The sequence below is a fragment of the Falco cherrug genome, chromosome 5 (assembly GCF_023634085.1).
Source record: "Falco cherrug isolate bFalChe1 chromosome 5, bFalChe1.pri, whole genome shotgun sequence".
Taxonomy (NCBI): Eukaryota; Metazoa; Chordata; class Aves; order Falconiformes; family Falconidae; genus Falco; species Falco cherrug.
This window is the reverse complement of record NC_073701.1, coordinates 68450706-68468693: the sequence shown is the minus strand read 5'-3', so window position 1 is coordinate 68468693 and position 17988 is coordinate 68450706. Positions and strand designations below refer to the sequence as shown.

The 17988-nt window shown below is 40.3% G+C and overlaps 1 protein-coding gene across 3 annotated transcripts; it reads right to left on the bottom strand.

Moving 5' to 3' along the window:
• Nucleotides 1-137: 137 nt before the first annotated feature.
• Nucleotides 138-17388, bottom strand: SEC61A2 (SEC61 translocon subunit alpha 2). Of its 3 annotated transcripts, XM_055710894.1 has the most exons (13): nucleotides 17089-17388; nucleotides 15872-15939; nucleotides 11911-11976; nucleotides 9949-10027; nucleotides 6493-6624; nucleotides 6240-6349; nucleotides 5502-5655; nucleotides 4383-4543; nucleotides 3156-3353; nucleotides 2144-2335; nucleotides 1915-1991; nucleotides 1208-1236; nucleotides 138-538 (listed from the first exon to the last, which is right to left on the bottom strand). In XM_055710894.1, the coding sequence occupies exons 1-13, from the start codon at nucleotides 17093-17095 to the stop codon at nucleotides 381-383; spliced, it is 1431 nt and encodes a 476-aa protein (XP_055566869.1). In that variant the 5' UTR covers nucleotides 17096-17388; the 3' UTR covers nucleotides 138-380. The 3 variants fall into 3 exon arrangements, with proteins under 3 accessions (XP_055566869.1, XP_055566870.1, XP_055566871.1); XM_055710895.1 differs by lacking the exon at nucleotides 1208-1236; XM_055710896.1 differs by lacking the exon at nucleotides 17089-17388 and adding an exon at nucleotides 12829-12971 and having other exon boundaries at nucleotides 138-1236; nucleotides 15872-15886.
• Nucleotides 17389-17988: the final 600 nt, after the last annotated feature.

The window sequence follows — 17988 nt, the reverse complement described above, 5'->3', positions numbered from 1 at the left end:
ATCAGAAATACATATTAGAAAGGATAATGAGAGAAAAAAAGGCACCCTCCAGGCCTACCTCTCTAACAAAGCGCGTTAGAAATGACCAAAACCTGTGTATGAATTACACCTCGCGCAGATAAGACACAGGAGAGAGCTTAATTAAATAAGTTTATTGTCTAACATTTACAGTTGTTACGTTGCCGCTGCAAAGTGCGACAAATAATTTTTCAGCAGGAACTCCTCGTTCCCCCTTTCCCCTTCTATGAACACCACTTCAGGAACCAGGCCTCGGTCTTTAGACTCACAAAAGCAAAGTGGACGTGATGTTTCAGTGGCACAGTTTTCACAAGTACGTGTTTAAACAAAACTATGGGGCTGACTTGCCAGCGTGACAGCAGCTACCGTGCTGTCTCATGGAAGGCCCAGGGCAAGAGCCCGAAATGCCCTGGGCCTGGCCATGCAGCAAATCCACCACAGAACCAGTTCACAGGTGAGATGAGTATCAGTCTCCGGTAAAATGTTTGCTTGTTCAACCCTGGAGCTAAGAGAAAGGTGCCTGAGTGGAGACACCGCAAAGGAATAAGGAGTGCTGAGTTCAATGATGGGGAGATGCAAGTTAAAAAAGTATAAAAAAATTAAATGTAAAACACAGGCTACAAATAAATTTTGTCAGGAACACTGGCACGTGGCAATCTGAACCCAGATATATTTTTTTTCCTATCAAGGACAGGGAAATAAATGTAACATTTTAATGCCGTGTGCAAAAATGTTTACCGATATCGAACTGATACATGTTACCATCTCACTGCAGTATTTGAACAGCAAGGTAGATGAATTGGTTTCCAGCATTACAGGCAGCACTAGATAATACTTAAACAAGATAATGTAAACTTTATTCTTAAGGCAGCTGGTACTAACGCTGCACACAGGCATTGCTTAATGCCCATTACAGTAATGGGACATGTAGCACTTGAAAACAATTAAAAAGAAAACAGCATTATTGAACTAAATGACGCATGTTGTCAAAATACTTTCCCTTTCACACAAACTATGAAATATTTGGACACCTAGAAAAATAATGCACCTACTCCTCCAACTTCAGCCTGTTCTTTTACAAATATTTCAAAATACTGATAAATAATAGTAACTGCAAGCAGAATGCCAGTGCCGGACCCAATGGCCCCTAGAAAGTCAGCCAATACTGAAAGGGCACCAATGCACAAACCTCCAAACGCAGCTGCTGTAGGGATATACCTGGACCAAAGGAGAAAAAAAAAGAAAAAGAATTTGTAATAATGAATTTTCATTGAAGGATTCTAACAATACATCTACTACTAGAACAACCAACCCGACTATTCAGCAACAAATTCAGCATTGCAAATGCAACTCTGCCATTGCTCTTACTATCTTCCGTATCTGCACAAAGTAGAAGCTAAAATAAAACATTCACCGATAAGAAAGGTGTGTGAATAACTGAACACTGGCAAAGCTCTTCAATTCATACTGTAATAGTTCTACATATATGTGCGATCTGACCGTCACAGAACTAAGAATAACTGTTTTGACTTAAGTACGTACAGGTAAGTCTACCTTTCAATACAGATCTGCAGGCTTTGCATACTGCACAAAATACCGCTTCTGTAGTGTCATCTTAGTTCAGTAACGGTGAAGTAAAAATCAAGGGATCTTCCTTTTGCAAACATGGAAGAGACTCAGCCCAAATTCCCTCATTATGCCACTCAAACAAAAGACACTACAGCTTAACCTCTTACTATGAACATGTTCTGCATTACCAGAAAAGGTGCCAGCTGAATGGGAAGAAACTTGACATTTGCAGTGGAAACAGGTCTCAGATTCTTCGAAGAATATCTGCTCTATCTGACAACTCCCCAGCACTCTTAACCATCCAGCTGGAAGTCAGCATTTCCGTACCTGTTAAGCTCATGAACCATTGAAGTATCCCTGTGGCCTCTCATCACCATTTGCTGTTCTTTGAGCTGCTTGGCAACCTGCAAAAACCATAATTTTACGAAACTGCTGGGGTGTTTCAGTCACCTGATATTTTGTCAGAGTAATTAGGAACTGATTAGTTAGCAGCTAGTCAATTCTAAAGTAGAGGCAGCGTTTGAAAACATTTATGTATTTTTATCAGAACACCTACATCTTTCGCTGATGAGCCAGACACCTCAATCCAAGTCTTCGAGAAGAACGCACAGGATCCCAACATAAATATTATATAAACTATTACATGGACAGGATCCTCAAATATTGCACCCATGGATTCTGGAGGGGACAAGTAGTAGCACAGGCCACCAACAGGGTAAGAGCGAGCAGGGCCACCGCCACTGACATCCTATGAGAGGGGAAGAAAAAGGCAGTTAGTTACTTCTCACAGACCTCTTGCACTCCTGTCCTGTCTTTTAGAGGAATTCCTCTTCAACGTTTAAAACAGCTTCTATATACAAATGTTTATCCTGGTTTCAGCTGGGATAGAGTTAATTTTCTTCTTGGGAGCTGGTGTAGTGCTGCGTTCTGGATTTGGTGTGGGAATAACGTTGATAGCAACAACTAAAAACTTCAGTGCTGAGTAACATTTATACCAAGTCAAGGGCTTTTCAGTCCAAGGAGAGGGCTGGAGGGGCATGAGAAGTTGGGAGGGGGCACAGCCACGTCAGCTGACCCCAGCTAGCCAGAGGGATATTCCATACCATACCATGTCATGCCCAGTATATAAACTGGGGGGGGCTGGCTGGGAGCCACTGACTGATCGCTGCTCAGAGCCTGGCTGGGCACTCGTCAGCGGGTGGTGCGCAGCTGTACTGTGCGTCACTTTTTCCACACACCACCCCACCCCCCCCCCCCCATCTTTTGGGTTTTATTCCTCTCTCCTTTTCATTACAATTATTGTTATTGTTGTGATTATATTTTATTTCAATTATTAAATCATTCTTATCTCAACCCATGGGTTTTACCTTTTTCCCAATCCTCCTCTCCCCCTCCTGCTGGTGGGGGAGTGAGTGAGGAGCTGCATGGTACTTAGCTGCTGCCTGGGGTTAAACCACAACACTGTTAAGAAGTAAGTATTCCAGCTTTCTGCTGGTTCATTACCAAGTTTCACAATGAAGTAAATATATACAAATAATTTTATACAGTTAAAGTGGTAAAATACTTACTGCCCACTGTCCTAATAAGTTCACCAAAAAGTTGCCACTAAAACGAACAGACAGCATCTGGGAAATGACATAGAGGTTTGAAACTAAGGCAGACTGCAGAATGATGGGAATGTTGGAGGTATAGAAGAGCTTGATAGGATAGCTGCTGTACTGTCCTCGATATCGTGCAGACTTGATCGGTAAATCAACACGAAACCCCTATGGGAAAGAACACAGATGCACCAAGTTTGTTTCCAAGACAGAAGCTACTCCTAGGGTGCCTAAAAGCTATTCCTGACCACAAAGCTCTTGCTAGATAAAAAAGGAGCAAGACAGTAAATCCCAATGGCTTTCTGCTACAGTCTGGATCACAAATTTTAAGGACTTACAAATTTTACTGCTTGGTTGTATTACATTCTTTTTACATAAACATTATCTCTCATCTGCTACATTATATTCTTGTAAAATACCCCTTACAGAATAGGGATTGATAAAAGCCTTTAATGGCTTTAACTTAACTAGCCAGTTAACAGCAGGCTTTTGTGTAGTAATCCCAGCCTTCTGGTCTCCAGGGCTGGCTCCTATCGGAGTAGGCCCAAGAAAAGCCACATGAATTTGAAAACCAGGTAATTCATTTTTTTGCCTCTCACGCAACAGCTTAAAAAAAAAAAAAAAATCATATTTTAGCCACACAGATTAAAAAAAAGGAAACAAAAAAAATCACCACATGGACCCTCCTTTAGTGTACATTTTAGTAAATACTTAAATTTAAAAAGAAAGAGTAGCTGAGTATTTCAAGACAATTAGGGGAAAATCCAATAAGCTATACATTAATGACATGGTTGTTTTCTAGAACATACACACCCCAAAGAAGCAAGGTTCTCTAACTCTGTCCAAAAGCATTCTTTTAATTCAACAATGAATATCAAGCACATTATCTGTGCACTGCAACGACTGCAGTTCCAGAATCCCCAGAATCCATTTTTAGTAAAAATACTCTCATAGTATGTATGGCAGTTAATGGAATGTGAGATTACATCACTGAGTACATCTGGCTGTAAAATTTAACAGCTGTACTGTCACAGAGGTATGTTACTGAAAACAACACTGAAACACAAAGCTCCTCACTCAAAGCTAAGATACTGCAGTTACTCTACTTTAACTTTCACATTTTTTCCCAGTGACTGCAGCGTCTAGGGTCCATGCACTTCTACCTACACAGCTGTGGAGAGGAACTTCTCATTTTACCTGAAAATATATGACTACAGCAAACACAAACACTGTAGCAATCAGATTCATGAGATTGGGCAAATTCTGCCGGTAAAAAGCTTCCCGCAAAGCCCGGACTTTGTCAGTTCGTGTAGCCAGAAGATGAAATAATGCAATCACAGCACCCTCAAACTCCGTTCCTGCACAAAGCAAAAAAGTAAAAGAAATTTTAATCTGGAAATTAAAAACATTTTAAAAAAATATCTTCCTTTCAGAAATTTTAAGAATGACACATAAAAAAATCAGACGCAATAGGACATAAATCCTGTTACAACAAATACATCACAATAGAGGATTCTGTTTTAGCTTTTATAGAATGTAGAATAATAGACCAAAACATTATTCCTGGTTAAAAAACAAAATAACCTAACCAAGTCACACAAATGAAAGAGTAATCTTTTTCTTTCTTTTCTGGGAGTAGGAGGATGATTGGAAGGAAGAAATAATAAACGAGGAGAAAAACAGCTTTAGAAAAGCAGTAGTACCATTCAAAAGAACTACTAAAAATCAGATGAAAATGAAAGCAAACTAAAAAAATATGGCTCAGGATTTCAAACATATGCATTAAACTAGTTAACATCTTGATGCAAACAGCCTGTATCTTGGTATTTCTAGGGTCTCTGACAACCAGATGTTGTCAAAGGCTGGCTAAGAAACGAAGAGATGGTAGTCTCTGAAGACTCAAACCAGCTTAAAAAGTAATTTGGAGGCATCAACTGTAGAAGTATCCTATAGCCACAAACAACAGCTGGATCATAATCAGCTCCTCTGAAGATACAGAACTTCTTCTCTCTTTCTGTGGATTAAATGACGCCACAACAAGGACATTTCAGTTTGGAAATCTGAAAATCTTCATTCAAGGTGTTTCAAGCTCCATTTTAACTACTGCAATTCAACTCCGCAAAGCCAAACTTGTAGGTTATTAATCTTCACTTAAATCAGAAAACATTTTCATCTTACATGTTACACAATTGACTTTAGAAGCTAGTCATTACACGTTAAAATATTTTTTAATAGCTATTCAATAAACATCTGACAGTTTATGTATAGTATACATCCAATGAAACATGTTATAACTGCTTGTAACAGCACACGTACCTCTGCCAGTGTTGATGGTAGTGGGACTAAAGGCCTTCCAGACAATGGTCTCACAGATATTGGTAGCAATGAACAGGGAAATACCCGACCCCAAGCCATAACCTTTCTGTAGCAACTCATCTAACAGCAACACAATCAAACCAGCAACAAACAGCTGTGGGAAAAGAAACAAAACTGAGCAGAAACAAGAATAAATCAAGTCAAGAATTACTAATTCATCATGTTGCAGCATGATCATTAGTTTTTCACCTAAATATCATTCATGCAGTACATTTGCCCTTTCATGTACAAACGCCTGCGCATCTCAGCTGGCAACGATCTCTGTGACTTTTCAACACAGATGCTAGCAAAAAGATTATTCAGTAAGCACTTTTTTCAAAAAAAGCGTTGAAGTTTGCGCATTTACTGCTTTGCTCTACAGGATAATGTCTCAAAGCTGCATCTGTGCTGTTTAGTGAGAAATCCACCATGGAACTGAACAGCAGCTACTGCTTTCAAAGTCTACTAATTCCTTTACTTCAAATTAAGCAGCCACTCCTATCTGAAACATTTTTGATACTAATTGTCCCATCTTTCTCCTCCTTTACAGAATATTTAGCATTTCTCCTATACAGGCAGACAGATACAACGGATGATGCTCTCTAGCATTAAAAATAAACAGCAACCAGACATACATTTTTCCTTTCAGCTATACTGTATCTAACCAGTCTGTTACACACAAAATAGCTCATTACAAACCTGAATTATAATAAGAAGACAAATTCCAGCACCCATTTCAGCGGGATCTCCATACATTCCAGTCATAACATACACAATGGCTTGCCCAATGGTAATAATCATCCCAAATACTAAAACAAGAGAGAAAGCAAATTCTTTAAAAAAATTTGCTGAAATCACCTACCAAAGAAATCTCACATCTAGTATGACTTCGGAAGGCTGCTTTCCCAACAATAAGAATATGCTTATTAATTTTAATTGGAACAGTGCTTACATTTCTGAGCTCCATTGAACAATGCTCTGTCTTTGGGAGTATCACCAACTTCAATGATCTTCGCTCCAGCTAGCAGCTGCATGATCAAACCAGATGTCACAATGGGTGAGATACCCAATTCCATCAAAGTACCTAAACAGGAAGAAAAATTAATACAACTGCCATTGAAGTATCTCTCCTAAAGAATTATACTCGGAGGATATTAAGTCTGTTGAAAGGTTTATGACCTGTAAGGAACATTCTTCGTAACACTTCAAACATGTATATTCCAGTACAAGTATAATCAAAACAAAAACCATTATCTCCTCACAAAAGAAGGCTGCTCTGTTAAGATCTGTATTTTTGAAGGGAACATTAAAAACCTATGTAGCTCTTCAAATATTTTTGTGGAACCACACTAACACTAAAGGTCAACGCACACTGAAGCTCAGCTTTTTGGCATATCATATCAAGGAACCTTGCACTGAAAAGCATCTTGTCCCTGGTTGTTTATTCCATCAGTGCTTCAACCACCACATTTTCCAGAGGTTTAATTTCGAAGACCACAAGAGAAGTGCTGCAGATCCACAGTGGCTGACAACGCCACTCTCAGAATCACTGACTCTAGTTAAAAGCACGGTAGTTTAGGATTAAACTAGTTTTTAACAAAACAAAGATGTGTCATTAAGATGCTCTTATTCTGGCAACTCACCTACTGGCGCAACGTCATCAAGTTATGAACTTCCAACCGTATACAACTCGAACAGGGCAATCTAACTTTACACAAGACCACTGCTGCAGCACACAGGTGTGCATTGCTGAAAACCTGCCTGGTTTTCCCTCCCAATCACTTCGTCCGGTGTAGTAAAACTGAGGCATCACTCACTTTGCTTGCATCCTCAGACTGATGCACCTGCAACACCGGAACTACCACCTAATACTCTAATTTAGAAATATTCTCAGCAAGGTCTTATTCAAGTACTGATACCTGTGTGAGTTACATTATAATGTGGTATGGGAGCTGATCTGAATGTACATAAAACAGTTAAACCCAGGAAAATAGCCTGCCTCTTGCCTGTACAATATACTCTCCTGTCTCATCTCAATACAGAATCATTCTCCCACATCAACTTTTTTGAGGAACAGCATTATGAAGAGATTACTTTTCGAAATTTAAGTTGCCCTTCAGCTAATACCAGAAAAATTTCTCCTACCTGAAGCTTAAGAAACCAAGAAGTTGAAAATCTGGATGAAAATTAAGAAACTAGAACTACCAAGTGATGAAACTTTCCACATTTCCTAAGCTGTAACCTTAAAGGAAAAAAGTTCAGGTAAGGACACGTTTTACAAGTTCAGTATTCAATTAAGCCAGATCAAGTTACTTGGTCACCATTTTTTATGCCCCTTGAGTGACCATGTAAATAATGCACATTTTTTCTGATGTTAAGCCACAATATCCACCACGGAGATTCAAAAGAGAATCAGCTTACAATTCTTTTCAATTCTGTACATTTAAGCATAACTCTGCTCTCACATGCAGTACAGTAGTGCTCCATCACAAAATTACCAAGAAAATTATTAATCAAAAACTATTTAGCCACTGCGGACTTGCAAAGTTATAACGAGAACCAGTGACAAGGGAAACATGGTCTGTAAGGTCACATGGAAAACGAAAAGAAGAAGAAACAGCATCTCCATACCTGATCAGCCTAGAAGCTTAGCTGTCCTCACAGCCCACCTCTGACAGGGGCCCCTTCTTTGGGGGAAGTATCATTCTGTATTTCCCTTTCCCCATATACCAGTCATTTATTCAGAAACTGCTTCTGGCAACTTCTGCCAGTAATGCATTCAGAAACTTTGAGTTATATGGGCTGCTTAGTAACACCATTGGCTGCCCATTCCCTCTTACAGTATAAGCAAAAAGTGACTATCCATTCCCTATACACTTTTTCCCAGAAATGAAGACTTAAAAGACATTTTGGATATGCACATTTCGTGGCAAAGAATCCTTATTTTCTTGGGATCTCTTCATGTACGTTAATATCTACCTTAGATTCTCGGTGCTTTTTCCTGAGTGTTTTTTAGTTCACTTATCTGTCATGGCATGGTACATTAGAACTGCATGCAATATTCAATTTGTGGAACTTTACAGATTTGTGGAGACATTTCTTCTGGTCTTTTCAACCAGTTCTTAAGCTGTTAGTTCTTCCCTCTTAACCCACAATAGCTTAATTTCCTGAAGAGTCTTTACTAAGTAATCTGAATTTAACGAAGGGCTTTTGAGCACCTCCACTACTGTCTGGAGACCTCTTTTCATTTCTACCTAACTACCAGAGTCCTCATTTCAGTTCTGATTTTTGAAAATTTTAAGCATTATTGCACAACTATTTTTTTATTTCCTTTTTTGTGTATGTGTTTTGCCTGCTACCAAAATGTGAAAGCACTGAAGTCATTGTAATAATCTGGTTCTTTCATACTTACATCCTAGACTCTACACACTGTTCAGTACCATGTTAAATATTACATCATCTCCCATGGAAACCTCTACATCTCCAACAGCAAGAAAATTAGGATGTCAAAACCTTTAACACATCCTCCAATGACATCTAGTCAGTTGACTTAAGCAAAATTAACTTTCTGGCTCCTGCTTTTTATTGCCTTCACAGTCTCTCTAGTCTTTTCTTGGCCACCATTACCATTCTGTCTGGGTAGTGGATAACAAATTTAGTAGCATACACTGCCAGTGAGACACAGAATTTTATATGCAGATTCTGCAGTAGAGTTTGAAACAGATAGCTTATTTACCTTAATTTATTATCTTCACACGTGTGCCAAAAATTGCCATTCCTAAATAATTTGCACCTTCACATTACAGGGTTCCACTGATTTCCTTATTTCCAACCAATTTTCCAAGATATGGATGAGGTCAGTGTCCTCATTTAGAGTCACACATGCTAGGTCACCCATCTTAAGTTTTAGACTTCTAGAATTAGTTTAACTCTTCTTATATATTTGGTTGGGATCACCTTGTCTATTCTAAAATTAGTTAGTTTAGCGAACTATATTCATCTCTGCCCTTAGCTTTCACACCTATAAAATTATTCACCCATGATGATGCCAAAACATTATTCCTTCTGTGTGACTTGCACACAGAAGGAAACACTCTCATACTGTGTATCAGTGCTATTCCTAAGTGGCAGGGCAGAAGACTCCCTGTCCCATATATTAATCAGAAAGAGACTACAACATTATTCCAAAAACCGAGAACCAAGATTAATCCCATTTGCATGTCAAAGGAAACCTCATTCCTAAGGTGAAGTACTCCTCATGTATCAGTTAATTTTAACTACATCTGTGTTAAGAACTTGACAAAGTATTTCAATGTGACATCTGGGTTGCAGGAAATTTAACAGCCAACTGTTTTTCCCCTGGACTGTTTATACCAACACACAACAGAGAAAGGAATAATCTACTAACCTCTGTTTGATGCAAGAATGACTCGCATCCAATAGAACGGATCTGCAGAATCGGATGACATGATTCCAAACAAAGGTATCTGTCAAAGCACACAACAGTATTAACAGACACACAAAGAAAGCATGCATTAATCCAAACATCTTAACAAGTAATGATTCAACTGCTATACTGTTTAGTATCATTTATTCCAACTTTTTATTTATTCTTCTTTTTTTTTTTTTAACTAAACCAGAGATACTGGCACTCTCTGTTTTAATCCTCCAAGTGGCGTAGGGCTCAGAGGACTAAACTAAGACCCTTCCACAGGAAAAAGCAGAAACCTCTAGAAAGAAGAGTCAGTGCACATAAAACAGATTACTGAAGTTGAAGATGTAAATGTCTGACATAAGATTCTGGAGCACCACAACTCCCCAAAAGAACATAAAAAAGTATAAATAGGTTAGGCACCACAAACCATTAACAGAACAGGGAAAAATATTAGATGATGTTCTCGCTACTTATTTCATGAAAATTTCTCAGCGATTTTGAGGTGAGCTTTTTGTTAAAAAATTGTTCTTTTCAGTACAAGTTAAAGATATAGCATAAACTGCGATGTAAGTATCTTCCTCCAGCAAGTTTAATAGTCAAATTCTGAATATGTTTTAAAATATCCCATACGAAACTATCAGAAGTTAGCCAAGTTTACACAAAACCTCCAATATATTGATATTGAGGGATTCTGAGCTCTTGAGAACTCTTCTTAATCACAAAAACAGTAGACTAGGAATCCAGGTGATCTTATAGATTAATTGTAAACTCTAGTCTGCACCATCTGATTCCCTTATTCAACTACTATAATCTTTTGTATAGATTCAAAATCTTAATTATGTATATATCCAGCAGCTAGGAAACACAGATAAAATACATGTTCTACCTCCAATATTATTCCCACCTCCTACTTCCAAAAAAACAGGTAGGTACAAGAACTGGGTTTTAAAAGCCTTTTAACGGTCCTTCAAAGTTGTAAACAAAAATTATTAAACTACTGCTACAGAGTCTGGAATGGGTAAGTTACTAATTATAACTAAAAAGATTTGTCCTGAAGATGTATGGCTCATTTTAAGTCTTCTAAGAGTTCTAAAAGTTCTTAAAAATGTGTATCAAGTAATTCTCATTTTCTGCAATGTCTATTCTTTAAATAAGCAAAAAAAACCCCAAACAAAACAAACCACTATCTGTTTACAACCCACGTACATGTTCCAGGCACTCCTGCAACTAGGAGTAATGATCACATAAAAATGTTTAAAAAGACTTGTATTATGGAGGGGGTTTAGCTAACATCTTTGCCAGTATATTCACAAAAAACAAGTTCTAAATGTCAACTTTAACACCTCAGAAAAATACTTTCCTGCAATCTTTACAATCGATCAGCTTATTATCAGGTAAAAACAATAATTTCTATTTCACTTTCAAACTTGTCACTTCTAAAATTTAAATTTAGCTATGAACAGAGGGTAAAGAACGCATAAAACTGCTCAGTTTGTTTATACTATTCAATGAATAATCAGCTCAGCTGTTTACCCTGCAGCCAGTATCATCATTTGATAGGACCAAGGCCAGGTTGGATGGGGCTTGGAGCAACCTGGGCTGGTGGAAGGTGTCCCTGCCCCTGGGAGGGGGGGTTGAACTAGATAATCTTCAAAGGGCCCTTCCAACCCAAACCATTCTATGATGCTATGACCCTTCATAAAACAAGAAAAAACATTATGTATATTAAACTAAATAGAGAGAATTAGTTTCTGAAAACATACATACTCATTTCAGAGAATCAGGTTTCTTTAACTGAACTTTAAATACTTAACCATAAAAATAAATAACTGAAACTGGTAGGTCAACATGAAACAAGAACTTCTCACGCTTTCAGTATTCTATTTTGTATGTACAGAACAACAATTTCTGAACACAGAAAACATCAATACTTACCTGGCAGCATACTAAGAAAATGAAAAGCGTGATAGCCGTCCATAGTACCTTCTCTCTGAACTGGATCTACAGAACAGATTGTAGAGATTAAGCATTCATTTTATGTAGAATTTTCACTGTACTCTCACATTAGCACTAAATGCTGTATCATTCAGAATTAAATGTGAAGATACTGAACCAGAAGGCATGACTTCTCATTAGAATTTAATGTTAATATGATTTCAGACTTTATGGAGAGAGACAGTCATGGGCTTCTGTGTAGTCAAAGAAAACTTACTGGATCTGGCAGGCAACACAGCTGACATGCAGTCAGTAGAATGTATTTTATGTATAATATTGTAATACAGTGGGTATTTATAGCAACAGCATGGCTAAAAACATGAAAATAATCAGAACAAAATGAAAGATTAATGCAAAAAACCATCTTCAGTCATTAGTGCTCTAGGCTTCAGCAAATTGGAGGCACTTTTGTAAGGCTGGAAGTTATTAAACTAAAGCACTATGAAGTTTTTAAAGAAATTTAATTGCTGTGAAGACAAGTGATAAAAACAATGAGTTTTGGACAGCAATTCAAAATACTGAATTAAATTCTTCAAAGGGTGTTAGAGGAAGCTTAAATTCACCATTATGTTCATGGACATTGACCACAAAGTAATTTTTGAAGACTCTCTTTTTTCCCTCTCCAAATTATTTTTATCAATGTAGATTATGTATTACTTTAAAAAGAACGTCAGCTCAGTGATCATTAGTCAGTAACACACTGAAGAGAATCCAAGGGTGACAACATTTGAGGCAACTGTTACTAGCACCAGGTGCAAGAAAAGAAGAATCACAAGATTAAGTTTGAACCAGAGGATTACTCAAAGCAGGAGACAGAAAGAAATGCACTCATATGTAGTGTTACTTTAAAGTTCCTACCTCTCCTCCATGGACCGTAAACATTAGGATATGTGTGTTCACTGTACACAAGAGCACAGCAGCTACTAAAACGTGACATGAACTAACATGTAAGACAGATACAGCAGAAACACTAACTTTCTGCCTCCAACCACCGAATCTGTCTGTAGAGAAGTAACAAGAAAAAGGATTAGTGCCTGGTTTTATAGGCACCGAACACCCACAAATGAGGAAATATAAAAGCAATGCAGCAGCACAGCTTCTCAAGCAAAAGAAAACCCAGTAGTAGTCTATAACCTTTATAAGTAAAATCACACACTTAGAAGCAAAATAATCCCGGTAATTTATTTACTGATACTGCCTCACTCTTTGAAAAGAGGCCAAGATGCTCAAAATACTTACAGTATAAAGTTAAAAAAAGAAAAATAGTGACAGCAGCAAATAAATCCAAACAGTATCTTGTCTTTCTTCATGCAGTGCCGACCCACTTTACCACGGGCTGTTTGAATTCTATACTTCAGAATTTATGTACAGACTTCCAAAAAGAAGAATGCTTAACCAAATTATATCTGCAGCCCAACAGTTATCGTCAGCTTCTGAGACATCAGTCAGGCTCTACAAGTGCTCTGGCTCTCTTTGTAACTGTGGTGAATATGAGCATTAGAGAAATGCTGTTATCACCCAAATCAGAGTTATTCACAAGGAAAACAGTCTCTATGACTCAAAAAGACAAAGAAAGAAAGAGGCGGCACCTGAACCCATATGCCAGGAACAGCAAATACAAACTGGTACCAAAATATTCCAGCCACAAATGGTAACAAGCACAGGGACAGTACATTTATTTCATCATGAGATCAGATCCAATTGGACATTTTATTCCTTTGACATTTTTCTTAAAACTTGTGAAAATGAAGGGACTTCAGCAGCATCTTCTCGGTGTTCTGAACAGTGTGTTCTACTTAGAAAAATCTGTGCATATGAGGGAAATATGGACCCATACTACTAACTACAAAAGCAGCAATGGCTTCTGTTAATCAAGTTGACCAAAACATAAAAGCAACACTCCCTAGAGACAGAAAAAGCCCATTTCCCTCCTCAACAATAATACCAAAAAGATTCAACAAGAGCCCAACTGAATCAAAACTTCATCTTCACTTAACAAACAATACAAGTTTAGAGAAAACAGATTTCTTCTATTTTGTTACCTTCATTTCTTGGCCTGACCTTAACTAATCTACTAAAACCATTACTAACGATGTCTGCCTGTGACACCTTGCAAGAAAACAGTAAGTAACAAAGAATCACAGTGATATGGAATGACCTGGGTCACTTGATAAACTACACACAAGCAAGGAATGTAACTTAAAATAGTCAAAGGGCTCTTCGGTTTAGGAAAATTGTTCCCAATTGTATTTTCACTCTAGATTTGTACAAAGCTGGGAACTGGAAGTCATTGCCTAGTCAGTGACCTAGATAGTAATAACGTGACCCAAATACAGAGGACAGGAGTCTTAGCACCTCTCTGGTCATCCTTCATCTGCTGATGAAGGTCATGGGCAGATAAGCCCTAATGCCTCTCTGGCAAATAGAAAGGGGGGAAGAAAACAAAAAGCCAAAGAAAAATCACTACTGCCAATCAGCCTCACAGAAACATCAGTATCTGTAGATTTGTCTTGTAGATTCCTCTTCCCATCCACTGCACTAGACAAAAATGGGATAGATGTAACCAGCTGATCACAGATAAGCTGTAAATCAGCATCAGAAGACCACACTAAGGTTCACTGCTGCTGAAACAAAGATGGGTACCTGCCACCCAGATCTGGTGCATCCAGATCGTAGCACGGGGTCTGGCTCTGGGGATTTCTGCTCTGAAAATGCCCTTGTCTGACCTAAGTAATTTGTTTGGAAACCTGTCCCAAGAGGAAAAGATGCTGGAAAGCAACAAGGAAAGACAGATGGAGCAAAGAGACAGGGGATAAAACCTTATCTTTTTTAAAAAAAACTATTCCAGAAGGGAATAATCAGCAGGTTTTACTTTATCTTCTCCATTTGATCCAGCAGGCTCAGCTACAGTTACTGGCACAAACATCCCTGCATCCGGTCCTTTGGGAATCTCTCATCAACAGAGAGGATTCTTTTGGATGGTGTCATGTTCCAAACCATGCATTTCCCTTTAAGAATATAAAAATCAAAACCTAGCTCTTAAGGAATTTCAGGTCAGTCATGACAATGAATATTAGGTAAATTTGTTACTCTAATTAGAACCTTTGTCACCTAGGTGATACATGCTTCCTTGAGTTTTGGAAGTAAAAACAGTGGGGGGTTTGTTTGGTTTGGGCTTTTTTGGTTTGTTTTTTGGGGTTGGTTTTTTTTTACAAGGTAGGTCTCCTCCTGATCTGCAGAGATTAACTAATTTTAATCTAGAAAATATGCCAAGAAATGGGAGGAATTTCAAGGAACAGACAGATTGGCTGTAAATGAACTCAGTTCACTTAGTTCAGAACAAAGTGTCATATCCAGTACATGAACAGAAGCAATTACCCAAACTATATCATGGAGCACCTTCCTACTTCATCAAGGTGAATCACAACTATGGGAGTAGACAATACTTTGTGGGAAAAGAACTAAATTCGTGCTTCCTGAATTATAGCGCAAGCCTTTTCAAAGTAATACATAAGCCAGCTCAACGCCCAGAGTTGTGTCCAGTACACAAAGTCAACAGTGGTTTCCACAGACAACACTTATCCACAGGGGAAAAAAAATTGCTTCAGAACTCTGTTCTAGTGTATTAAAACAGATCCAATCACATGGAGCTGAAACTAAATAAACTTAGTCTAGAGATGAGACTTCTTTAAAAAAATTAGTTGGCATAATTACCAAGTGGAACAACTTACCAGAAGGCTGTTAAGAATTCATCATCATGGTAATCTCTTTCCTTAACATGGATTCCCCCCCGTCAAACAGTATGTCCTACTTTAGGGCCTACTATATTTATATTGGAGTGTGGACTTGAATTATCATAACATACTCTTATCTGTGAGCAAGAACATAATGTGGCACTCACTTTTCTTTCCGGCTTCTGAATTTCAGGTAACACCGCACAGAATGGCTTAATAACTTCTAAAAATTTTACTGTTCCAGAAAAACAAACACACACGCAAAAGAAGAGAGAAAAATATATTAATGGACCTTCACAAATTTATAAAACTCATACAACTTTATTTAACTTCTAAAAGGAAAAAAAAATGTAATTAACACTTCATAAGTGAATTATTTCACCTAACACACAGGTTAATTCAATGTTGCAAAACTAACAACCTCTTTCTAAAACAGCTGAAAACAGAGCAAAAATCTGCAAAGTTCTTGTTCTGATCAGATTTGGACCATTATTTTTTCCGCAGCTGGAATCTTTCTACATGAGAAGCTGCACTGTATCACCAGAAGTGAACTAAATTGTATTCCACCTAAAAATAAATGACCTAGTATCAGTCTGTACTAGTTAAACACAGAAGCAAAGGATATTCACATCAAAAAATATCCACACAGAGATTAGTATCATGTGCTTGAGATTAGTAGTTAGCTGAGAAAACAATTCAGCTGGTAAAATATGGTGAGAAATCGTTAATTTAAATCACTGCAACACTCAGAATAACTGATCAGAATAACCGATCATAATTTCGGGGAATTTCATTTTAACTTTTGATACAGCTTTCTTCACAGTTTCTCCTTAAAAAACACAGAAAAGCTCCAACAGCTTGAGCTCTCTTGGGGGGGGGAGGGAGGGGAGGAGTGGAATTAAAGATCAAAGAACGTTCGATTGGTGGGGAATTTGTCCTACATGATTCCCAGCACATTCGGACAGCCATGGAAAACCACCGTCAGTACCTCGTCAAAGAAAATGTTTATTGCGCTGCGAGCCAAGTAAAGCGGTACCTGGTCCAAGCGGCAGGGCTGCCGTGGCGCTGGGCTGTGACACCGCTCCCCTTCGCTCGTGCCACCCCCTCAGGCAGCCCACCAAAGCACGCACCCAGCCCCGCAGAAGGGACCTAAGGCCGCAGGGAAACCCCCCGCACCCCTCGCAGCGCGGTGCCCCCCCGCCTCGCCGCCCGCCGCAAGCAGAGCTGCTTGGGGGGGGGGGGGAGCCGCCCCGCCCGGGGCCGGCACCTCGGGCACGCCGCCGCCTCAGCCCGCCGGGCCGCCCCCCGCCACGTCCTCCCCTCGCGCTAGCGGCGCCCCCCACGCCACCGCCCCCTCCCCGGGCCGCCCCCCGCCCGCACTCACTGCCCATGGCGGCGGCGGGGCCGGCCGCCTTCCTCCGCCGCTGTCAGCGCCGCTGCCTCCGCCGCCGGCCGGCGCCCCCACGTGACGCCGTGCGCAGGGCCCCGCCCCTCGCGCGCAGGCATCGCTCCGGACGGCTATTGCTGCCCTGAGGGGACGGCGCCACCGCCGCGGCGAGGACGGGCGGCACGGCCCCCGCTGGCGGCTCGCTGGGCGCCGCCCCGCTCCCCGCGGGCCCAGGGCAACGGGACACGCGGCGGGGCCGGGGGCAGCCCCCCCGCGGCCGGGCGGCGCGGAGCAGGCGGCGGGCGGCCAGCCACCGCGGCGAAGGACCCGCGGGCGGCCGCGCTCCCAGCGCGCCCCGCGCGCCGCCGGGGGGCCGTTCCCGCCGCGGCACCGCCTCGGCCCGGCTGCAGGCGCCCCGCGGTTCGCTGCGGGCTGCCAGCGAGCGGGCGGGGGTGCGGGCACGCCGCCTCCTCCTCGCCCTACACCGCAGCCGGGCTCCTGCCTGAGTCCTCAGGGGGATTAAAGAGGTTTTCCTCATGGCATCGATACGGTAACCATCGATGTGAGAAGCACAGATTTAACGGTTTGGTACCGGTGCGTACCCTAATCCAGCCACGTTGATGGCTCTACGTGGTAATTTCACTGGTAATTTGGTAAAAGCACAGCTCTGTGGGTGAAGCGAACCTGACAATGGAGACAGACTTGGGAACGGGTAGCACCAAAACGGGTATCATAACCTTCTTCCGAGCTCTCAGTTACAATAGGCGACGGTCTAGAGTTAACAGAATTCATTGCAGGATTTAGATACAATAAATTAAAATAATATTTTCTTCTGAGCAACTCATCTAGCCTAGTTTTACGCTAAGCTACCAAGAAAGAACATGAGACATGTGAAAG

Coding starts and splice junctions, on each gene's coding strand:
- SEC61A2 (XM_055710894.1), bottom strand. Junction 4,544..5,501: donor TACCATCAACACTGGCAGAG/GTACGTGTGCTG, acceptor TGCTTTGTGCAG/GAACGGAGTTTGAGGGTGCT. Junction 539..1,207: donor TACAGCAGCTGCGTTTGGAG/GTTTGTGCATTG, acceptor GTCTCCACTCAG/GCACCTTTCTCTTAGCTCCA.